This window comes from Polyergus mexicanus, unplaced genomic scaffold, assembly GCF_030449975.1.
Source record: "Polyergus mexicanus isolate NDT 795.1 unplaced genomic scaffold, iyPolMexi1.0 SCAF_15, whole genome shotgun sequence".
NCBI lineage: Eukaryota > Metazoa > Arthropoda > Insecta > Hymenoptera > Formicidae > Polyergus > Polyergus mexicanus.
The window spans coordinates 6,745,778-6,756,837 of NW_027223335.1; the positions used below are offsets into that span (position 1 = coordinate 6,745,778).

At 32.5% G+C, this 11,060-nt stretch overlaps 1 protein-coding gene across 1 annotated transcript in view; it reads right to left on the reverse strand.

Annotated features, from left to right (window-relative positions):
- The window catches only part of Rbcn-3b (WD repeat-containing protein Rbcn-3B), an 11,398-nt gene extending 346 nt beyond the window's left edge, over positions 1-11,052 (reverse strand). Inside the window, exons 1-19 of the mRNA XM_070308460.1 lie at positions 10,925-11,052; positions 10,101-10,278; positions 9,784-10,016; positions 9,577-9,698; positions 7,381-7,571; positions 7,012-7,157; positions 6,746-6,766; positions 5,725-5,751; positions 4,425-4,515; positions 3,832-4,246; positions 3,464-3,684; positions 3,130-3,349; positions 2,823-2,937; positions 2,507-2,712; positions 2,200-2,337; positions 1,966-2,034; positions 1,164-1,265; positions 329-541; positions 26-74 (exon numbers count right to left, since the gene is read on the reverse strand). Of these exons, the coding sequence (XP_070164561.1) occupies positions 26-74; positions 329-541; positions 1,164-1,265; positions 1,966-2,034; positions 2,200-2,337; positions 2,507-2,712; positions 2,823-2,937; positions 3,130-3,349; positions 3,464-3,684; positions 3,832-4,246; positions 4,425-4,515; positions 5,725-5,751; positions 6,746-6,766; positions 7,012-7,157; positions 7,381-7,571; positions 9,577-9,698; positions 9,784-10,016; positions 10,101-10,265 (2,744 nt within the window). The 5' untranslated portion in view covers positions 10,266-10,278; positions 10,925-11,052. The remainder of the gene's footprint in view (positions 1-25; positions 75-328; positions 542-1,163; positions 1,266-1,965; positions 2,035-2,199; positions 2,338-2,506; positions 2,713-2,822; positions 2,938-3,129; positions 3,350-3,463; positions 3,685-3,831; positions 4,247-4,424; positions 4,516-5,724; positions 5,752-6,745; positions 6,767-7,011; positions 7,158-7,380; positions 7,572-9,576; positions 9,699-9,783; positions 10,017-10,100; positions 10,279-10,924) is intronic.
- Between the last annotated feature and the right edge of the window lie 8 nt (positions 11,053-11,060).

Here is an 11,060-nt window from a genome sequence, read left to right on the forward strand (position 1 = left end):
AAGCAGTGGTATCAACGCAGAGTACTCTGGTTCAAGATGTGTTTGCCAAGTTGGTAATAGCAATGACATGTAACCTGCAGCATATGTGGCCTTTTCTAAGTACTTGACATTAGCAAATAAGAAAGAGAAATAGAGTATAAAATTTGTCTTTCTTAATATTATTTTATTTTAAAATGTATTTAATGTTAAAAAAGAAATTGTTTTAATATATAATCCATAAAAGAATATGCATAGATATCCTTGTACACAGAAAATGTTTTAATCATAATGATGTATGAATTGTAGCAGACACTTTTTCTTTTAAGTACATCATATTATTAGAACATACCTCCCTTGGATAGTACTCCAAATGAGACAGGAACCATAGGCCGTAGTAGACCCAGTTTTCCCTCGCAAACCCGATCCAAGTCTGGATCCATACCCCAGACGTGCAAAAGGCTCAAAAGCAACTGCGCTACTTCCATTGTCGCGTTTGGTTCACTGAACGCACCGTTTCGTTTCAAATTGTTCTTTGCCGCATCGCTATTATTCCAATTTTCGCCTGTAAAGCATCAGATAGATATGAGCAATATAATAAATCCGAGTAATATTCAGCGAACACCAAGACAGCTAGTATGACTGAAAAATAAAACGACAAAAAAGTACAATAAATACATATAAATAGGTTGACAGAAAATAAAAAATAATTCCTAAAAAATATTTAATGATTTCAAATAGCATAAGTGAAAACATACACGCACACATTATAACAATTAATTATTTGATTCTAAAATAGGTACATTGTACATACATTTATTATAAAATCAAAAACATATAAGCAGCGGTAATTCTGGGTGAACATATATTAAATGCTGTTATAAAAAACTCTTAAGCATGCATATCAACAAATTTAAAGCAAGCTTAGTAGTAATAATATCCATCTCCTTGTTTGCTGTAACTCCTGATTTGATATTTACAGTCCTAATGGGAATTGTTAAGAATACAATGTAGACAAATAGTGAAACTGTTCAGTGCTTTGAAAAAACTGTAAGATTTTTACCTATTGATACACGAAAATCATAAAGCACAAGTGGAAAGTCTAGAATACAAAATAGGTCCACGTGCGAGACACGTCGTAATTGTGAACTACAAAAACTTGTCATCATCAAAGATACATGTCTAACCTTTGCCGTCAAATGTCGACGGCTTGAGGCCGACGCTTTCCGCTTTGGCCTGTAATTTAGTATGCACATTCTCTGCACCTTCCTTCATCTTAGCCAATATACCTACAGAAAAAAATCTGTTTTTAGACAGTACGTTATATGAAAAAGATAATTGTAGCAAAACATCTAACAGATGAACTGAAGAAATCTATAGAGGAGCGTTAATACTATTGCAGTATTCTATTAGGAACAGAAAAGTATAATTATTTTAGAAGCATCTTGAATTGGATTTAAAAAAGAGCATGTCGGATTTAAAAGAGCATGAGGATTTCATAACTAAAGAAATTCATGAATTAAGGAACTTAAAGGGTTCAAAAATATAAGTATAAGAAGTAAGACTTTAGAAGATTAGTACGAAAAAATGTAAAGATAGAATGACCTAAAATAGAGTCATTGAATAAAGAAAACACATTGAAAGCATAAAACTCGACCTTGTAACGAGTCCATGAAAACACTTTTTGCATATAAAATATAGAATACACATTAAACAAGTTTTTTTAATAATCAGATTGAATCAAGATATGTGATAATATCAACTTATATGTATAAATGAACAGGATATATATACGACATCGTCAATACAATACTTTCAAAATTCTAAGGAAAAAGAAGTTTGAAAGTATTGTGAAATTGATGAAATTTATATCAAATATTATCTATATAAAGACTTCAATGAGCCAAGGAATTTTCACATGTGAACAAAATTGCGAAACAAATAACAATAAAACAAAATTACGAAACAAATAACAATAAAACACGATACCGTGACGATCCTTCTCCTTTAATATTCGCTCAACATCGCCCGCTTTATCCTTGACGCGACCGAAAAAGTCTATAAAGGGACATTAATAAAGATAGTTTTAATGATAATTTTTAAACAAGTAGAACTATGAAAAAATTTTGTTTTTATATCTATAATATATACATAACATTTCACATTATAATATAATAATTTGAGAATATATATGAAAGAGAGAGAGAGAGAGGATTATCTTACCAACAATTTTCTTATGCGCATCAGGGCTGGCAGACTGAGTGAGCGCTGCAACTTTCTGATATTCGGCGGCGGAGATAAGCCCCTGCGCTTCTAAAGAACCAGGTGACATAGCTCCGTATTCGTCACTTAGCAATTGCACTGTAGCGGAGAAACGAATTAAGTTATATCCATGATAAAAATTATACTTTACAATACAAATCATTTTGTAAAACATAATAAGTGCAAAAATTAATATTCAATAAATATATTCAAACTCAATTTTTTTGTTAAACAAATTTTCACACCGGAAATCAAAACATCTAAGTACCTATCAGCGCTTCTATGTCGAAGAACAAAATATGACTCTCTGGATCCTTTGGATTACTCCTGAAACCTTGAATCATCAGTGGTGAACCTTTGGCCTTTATCTGATTTCCATGATCAGGACCATGACCACCATGAAGCTGTTGCAATTGGTGTAATCCTCTTTGCGTCGCGTGTCTGATCGCTGACAGGTTTCGGTGACGCAAACCCCTAAGAAGTAGAAATCGGACGGACTGTAACGGAAAACGCTATCCCGGTAGATTTTCTTCGCCAAAGAACACGCAAGATTCTCACCATCCATGCTGCAAGATTTCATTTACCTAAAGAAATGCACGGCAGGATTGGCAAGTCCTAGCTCACCGCCGGCGGCAGATCCGCCGGCCGCCGTTATAGTGTTCTCATCGCATGCATAGAGCACTTCTTCCGCGATAATACCTAAAAGAAGAACATAAGTTACTGTTTTTGTAAAAATGTTTTACGCACAATTTATGAAAAACGTAGTAATATAAAAATATGTATCCCATGATTAAGATATCTAAACCCTTCGAAGATTGGAGATGCTAAGAATTGAAAGATTCACGAAAAAAACTAAAATCAAGGGACTGACATAACATGAAGTTAACAAACCGTGCAATACGCGATCCAAATGACCAGTCTCCATTTGCCAGACATACACGGCACCGTCCGAGCATCCAACTATCATGAAATCGTCCAACGGTCTCCATTTGATAGTTACAACCGGGAAAAGATGTCGCGAAGCAAGCACGACGCATTTCCTCTCGGCTAATGAGAGTAATGTAACACTGTGGTCTGATGCAACACTACATACGCATTTCTGTATCCTGGGCTATAAATACAAATACATAAACGTTTATATACATTAATTAATCTAATATTATAATATTTTTGTAAATATTAATCAGTGTAAATTTTTATCATAGAAATAAGCAAATAATCGTACACTGCAATTATCGGGAGGCACCATCAACTGTGTGATTTCGCCAGCGTGAACACAAAATCGATGAATCAGTGTGCCAGCGTATAAATCCCAGAGACAGACGGCAAAGTCCACAGAACCGGAAACAAGATGAGTACGATCGTAACGAGGCGCCGCGCCATGAGGATAAAGCAGACAATTCACTCGTCCCGAGTGACCCAGAAGAACTTGATGTGGTGGCCAATCTAAATATTATAAAAAAGTAAAATTAAAAGTTTAATTATAAATTATAAATTAGAAAAAAGGTTATCTATAGAGAAATAATAAAGATGCGAAATATATATATATATATATATATATATATATATATATATATATATATATACACATACCATCGTACTGTTGATGATTTCCATGAAGCAGTTGCAACATCACTGTTTGTGTTGCCGGTACGATGATAATACTACCATCCTCGCGACCGACGACCAGCCGACTCTGCTGCGGCAGATATATGCAAGCGGTAAGCTTGATACCCTGACCGTCGCCAGAGTCCAATTGGTCAAGTATTCCCACGGGAGGCGGCTTCATTGCGTCCCAAGCAGCGGTGAGGCTCGTCTTTACGGTCGGCGGCAATGCTGGCGGTGTGGATCCATCATCTTGGGATATCTGGGTGAGCTGTTGCGTCGTCATCTCTGGCACTGTCCAGAGAATAACGACACCCTCGCTGTCCCCACGTAACAAGTATTTTAAAGTCTTGTTTTGACGCTGTACGGTCACTAATCGCATGGCCGGTGGACATGAAAGAGGCTGAAATATATATATATACATGAAACTTTGCAAATGTTTAGAAAACATATCAAAAACAAAAATTATAAAAGAATCGAGAAATTTAAAGAGAGAGCATCAGAAGCTTTAGAAACAAGAAATCCTATACGATCAGATATATTAAATATTTTTTATTACTGTTATGAGATATGTTTGTTACCTTATCTCCGGGTTGCGTTAGCGTACAATACAAATACGGCTGATCGTATTCGGCACTAGCGCTGTGGAAGTTCTTGTTGTCCGCGACGCTACTGCATATCGTATTAAAGAAAACCTGTGGTTAACGATTACTTTCGTCTTCATGAAACTTTAGATTTTAAATACTATTTGTGAACACACTTCTTTCCAATTTGACATCGCGATATACAACATAGATATCAAAATCTTTGTATGCTTGATTGGAAAATGTGTTCACGAATAGTGATTATCTTATCACATTGCACAAGCTTGAAATACTGCATCGATCAACTTCAAATATGCATGATTATTTGCTAATCATGTTTACTAGCAAGCAAACGCTGCAAGTAAACTGCTTTTTCGAAGCAATTAGCATCTTCAGAATATTATAAACAATACACAAAGGTAAAAATCTATCTATAAGGTTCTGACCACAATTTTAGTTCTACTTCGATAAATTATGAAAGATATTAAATGATTCTAATATCAATATATTTGAAATTATTTTTTTGTATCAAAGAAACGATATATTTTCCTGAACCATATGATACATCTCTTCTTGTTTTCATTTTTGAAGAAAAAATAACATTAGCTCTTTAATTTGTAAGAATTATTAAAATATTTTGATTTTAGAAGACTCCTCTCTCTTTTTCCTTATAAATTACCTTTGTGTCGCGTTTCTTTTATTTCATCGTACAATTAATAATAATAGTGCAAAGCAACTTAAAGCAAACAGAATATAAGAATTAATGAAGTAATAAGCAATGAAATAATGGTATAACAATATATATGATTCTTCTTCGCATTTACCTTCTTTCGCGCATTTTCACCTTGTTTATATTACCTGTCTGAATTATGTGATTAAAAATTGTCAGAATGATTATGATATGTTGAGTATACGAGTGTCTCGTGTACAATAGAATATATAAGCGCATACATACGAATTTGTATGTAAATGCGGATGAGAGAAATCATGATAATTTTGTGAATATATTAAAAAAGAAATAAAAAAAATACCGCTGTATGTTTGATGATGAGCATAATTCACGTCGATGTAATGAACCAATATGCGTTAGAATTATGAAATATGCATCCAGAATACCATTTTTCAATAACATCAATATACATCTAATGTATGTATGCTAGATTTTTCGCACATCCTTGCACCAAAAAAGAATAAGAATACAGAAGTAAAATAAAAGAGACGACAATGAATAACAAGAGTGAGTAACAAAGAGAGACGAAGAGAAAAAGAGAGATGTACAAGTGATAATGCGGGTTACCTGCTGAGAGCCTTGCCCTTCAGCTTGCTAGAAGAACACCAGATCCCGCGTAGAATGCAGATGTGAATAATATGAAAAAGACATCACCGTAATATGAACCATTGTGTTAATTGTTAATTTATATGCACGTATGAAACTTGTGGGATTGTATACTATAAATACTGAGTCCTGAATTATAAATATTGAATCCTGCAAAGCTCCCCTTACCCCAAAAAAAGAATTTCTTCATAATTATTTTTATATAAAAAAATAAAATGCAACAAGAATTCTGTTAATCAATATTTTAATATTATTACTAATAATTATATAGTTCCTAATTTCAATGTTTTGTCTTAATAATTATATTTGAGAGAGCTTTATTTCAATCTCAAATAAAAAAATATCAGAGTAATTTTCTATATGAAGGTAAACAGAAAAAAAATGTGTTATAATACTTTCTATTTTATGAAATTTGGTTATTAAATATAACGCAGTGTTTTTTTAGTAAACGATAATATGACTCTGAACATATAGGCACATGATAAATGATTACAAACAAGATAAAAAATAAAATATCAAATATGTGCATTGCCAGCAAGTGCTTCTACAGCATTCAGGCCTAAAATTGAAAGAAGAGAACTCTTTCATGTTTGTAATGCGTCTAACAATTATATTTGTTAGAAATTTACAGGAAAATAATATGAATGTTGAGTGATTTTAATGACACTTTCTGAGATGTCCTTCTTAGATATACAAAATACACAACTAATGATTAAAAATATAATATCTGTGAAACATCTATGAAATTGTATTTCTCTAAGATGTGTCACATATAAAAATTACAATTATATATTTGTTAAAAGCGTATTAATAACTCGTTTGAATTGTTACTTTAGAATTTTTAACTATAAACTATAGTTAATAAATTATTTTAGTAAACATAATCATGCTACTAAACTATTAGTAAACTTTTTCCGTACACAAATATTGGTAGATATTGTAATGGAATTTTAATACTTATGTATACGCAAAAAGAAACTACCTGTCAAGTTGTACCAGAACCCTAGAAGCAACAAAGGGATATGCTAATCAATAAGATTCACTACTCCAGTATTTCGATCAAACTGTTACATAGTGTCATTCAATCATAAGTATTAAATTTGGGGCGTAAGAGAAAGAAAATTATTCGTTCGTTAAATAATATTATTATCAGTTAGAGAAAAGATATATATGTATATATCTTTTATTACTGAAAATCTGTATCAATGTATCGAAGAAACTTATTTGTCATATCGAACAAATACGTACTTTGCTGGAAGTTTGTACAGATATCCATGACCTTCGTCGCTCCACAAAATGACCCTATCAGCGGCTAAAAAGTCGCCTGCCATCCAACGTTCGCCACGCGGAGCCGTTACCGAGCAAAGAACCGAGAAATCACCGGCGTCGAATATCTATAAAGTTATATATCATTGATATATATATTATGCAAAAATAATGCAAATTATTAATTACATATATTCTAAGGATGCATACTAATGCTAAAATCATGTTTAAAAGTATTTGGAACCGATTCTTCTTGTGTTGCATAGTCTTATCCAAGATATACATATTTTTGTAATAAAAATAATCTCCAATAAAACATTTTTATTAGTGATAATGACACTTGCAAATTACCTGCCAATATTTGGAGCATACAATGAGCACCGTTCTTTGATTATAAGGACAGCAAGTCATCGCGAGTGCATTCAAGCAGCGAATCTGCTTGCTTTCATGCTCATACAGAGGTTCGCTGTTTCGATTCTCGTGTCCCAGAAGCGTCCACACTTTAACTGTACCCGTGGTAGTCAGAGCCAGTACGACATCGTCTTTAAACGAATAGAAGCGCCTGTTGTGCGTTAAATAAATCCAGAAAAGATGCATTTTAAGCGACATTTCGTTAGAGTCACCCAAACAATTTGCTGTTCGTTATGAACGCAAAATTTGTCAGTCTTGATAGATTAATGCAAATAATATTATTTATTAGACCGGATAAGCGGCCAAAAAACAGAATTAAAAGTGATTAGAGATAACATAATTCTATTAATTGCAAGAGTGTAAAGTGCCTCTCGTTAACTAATAATAATTTCCGTTATGCGTAAAGTATAATATTACAAGCATGTCAGATGTTTCCATGGAGAGGAAAGCGATACATATTATAAGTTACAATAAAGTCATGCTTATTTTCAAATTATTGCAGAAATTATGTATACACGTCATTTATTTAATCATGCAGAATCTAAGAACTAGTGCTGATTAATAGATAGCAATTAATGTGTGCATTGTTGTATCCAATCGGTGCTGATAAGATATTTGCATTTTTTGCAGGCTGTTTTCTCTCTTTTTTATTATCATTAAAGCTTTCTCCTACGACTTAATCTGAGTTTATACATACAAAATATCTATTTCTTAATCGCACGCATAATTTTTAAGAACACATAGTTAAACAATAGATTGTAAATTAATACTCTCTAAATAATATAGTATAACTGCTAAAAAAATATTTTAGATATCAAATAAATATTTTTTAATCAATTTTATATTTTGATAAAATAACTGATTAGTTCAAATATCTATCAATAAACTTTTAATTAAAAGAGCGAAACTTAGCGATAGTGTGTAATTTAATATTTTGTTGTCGTGTAAATATATATTATATATATATATATACACACACACACACACACATATACTTACGAATAAAGATAGAACATACTATACCAAGGTGAGAGTGAATGAAGGTATGAAGGTGTAATGATGGTGTAATGAAGGTATTATAAAGATATAGCAAATATTGGACGATTCATGTGTAAGTAACATGATATATGAACAATATATTAAATATTACTATAAAAAGAAAGAGAAATAAAACAAGATATTAATAATAATTAAGTTGCTCCAAAAATGATGCATAAAAAAGAGATATATGTAAATAATAGATTAGATAATAAAAAAAAGGAAAGATGTGAGATACAGCTTCGACCATCAGTGCACTAGCACTGAATTGTCCAATTTCATTAATCATGCTGCAACAATATAACTGTTATATTAAATGCTCAGTCTAAAAATATTAGATATAAAACTGCTATTATCAAAAATTGCGTTCAAATTGTATAAATTATTTTACACGGCAAAATAGAATCATCAATACACAAAATATTTAACAAAAAAAAAAAAAAAAAAATTCCTCTTTATACCCAAAGCATAAAGCTTCTTCAGGTTAATTGCCTAAAAACTGGCAAAGAGCAGCAGATTATAAAATCCAAAGTAAAAAAAAATATCTCTATACAAGTGACTTTGTTTTGGTATCGTTAGTTGCTTTTAAATCATATTAGTAAAATTACTGCTTAGTATAAATATTATAAAAATATTATTATCCATAATTAAAATTCATTCAAATATAATACAAAACTGAATAAAAAAGAGAATCTTTACCATTAGTATCCGAAAGTTCTTTACTTAAAAAGGAACATGTAAATATATAAGATAATGAAATACCAAAAGATACTGTTTAATATATTGCTGATTTTCAATCAAGTAAAAGATTAGTGAATTGTATAAAAGATAATACTGGCTGTTATATAGAGATATATGAGAATTTTTTTTATCACGTATATAAAGGAAAAAATTTTAGATTGTGATAGAATAATACATATCAGATTTAAATTACCGCGTTAAACATTGAAGCGAGGAGACAAATCCTTATAAAAGTCATATTGCAAATCATATCTATACAGTATCTATTGGCAATGAAATTGATAGAAGGTAACGGAAGAGTCATGGTAAGCGTAGGTGTGATGGAGTGTAACTAACTTGTATGCACGTAGAACCGACCTTTCCGTTTGGCCGGCCGTAAAACGTGCAAGGCGCTAATCCAATCTGGATTGACGCGAGAGCTCAGGGTAAACAGCACTTCCAAACTGAATGGATCCATCACCAGCACCTCAGGATAGTATCTAAACAGAAAAAAAAAAAAAAAAACATTTTCTCAACATGAGCAATACTATCATCATGATGCGATGAGAACAAGAAGATTCTTACCCGGAACAAAACAACCTAACATCCTCTCCTCCCGCGGAAACATAGGGCAACATTTGTGTGTGAACATTATTAAGCTTCACTGCTTCGCGACACTTTCCGTCAACTAGATCCCAAGTGCACATCTCTCCGCTCTCGCTGCTGCTAACGATGAAATTTTGCTCCATTATGACACTGGCTCGACTGAGACACATTATCGGAGCAGTATGTCCAACAAGTAGACATCTTGGAGTCATCTACATAAATATCATAATTATAATAAATGTATTAGGAGAAAAAAATAATATTTTCCATAATTTTCTTTAACCTTCTAACTCTACCTTTAATGTTTCTGGATCCACTTGCCACAAACATATTTGTCCATCATAACATCCTGTCACCAATGTTTTTTGATCCCGAGATAAATAGACACAAGAAATACAATGGGTTGGTGCTATACGTCCCCATAGCACTATGGGCACCACTAAACTGGTACCTGCAGTCATCTTTGCGAGCAATCTGAAAATTATTATTATAAAGTAATAAGCACATTCTCTTTACATCTTCATTCTTGCTCATTCCAATGCTATTTTTCTAATTAATTGGAGTATATTTCTCATGATATGATTGAGAAAATAATTTAAAAACCCGAGTAAAAGAGCTTGATCACAAAGCTACAAATTAGAACAACTGTTTTAAAATGTTTTAAAATGAATACTCAACTATATCAACAATACCATATCATCAATCTAAAAAATATCTAAAGCGCAAAGGATAATTCCCAAGCAATAAATTACATTAAAAAAGAAGAACGACACTATCATTGATATCGTATAGAAAGAGATAACCACTCAACAAAATGATAAACCTATTGTTAACTATTCATAACTATATATCGTATATTAATAAAATATTAAAATAAATCTACGACAAACATAATCAAGATTAGTTCGTGTAACGCTCGAGAATTCGTCAAGTCCTGGAAATCATTAGGGGCTTAGGGGCAAGAAAGGGAATTGATCGAAAGTAATTAAAGGCGTCTGCTACACATGATGTTGGCAAAATGTCACGAATGATCAAGGCTATTGACGTTGTAGATCCCAGAGACGTCTGCCTTTAAGATACTAAGAGCAATTGTGCGGATAGACATGTGAAGGATAATTACCACGAGCGAATGAATACCGCAGACAACCGCCTGGAACTTTGCAACTGGCGAAAATCTCTCACTTTTTACTGCACTCTCACGACCATCGCCATCTTGCTGTCGAGGACGATGCCTGACAGTGCGGGCAAGAGTAGTA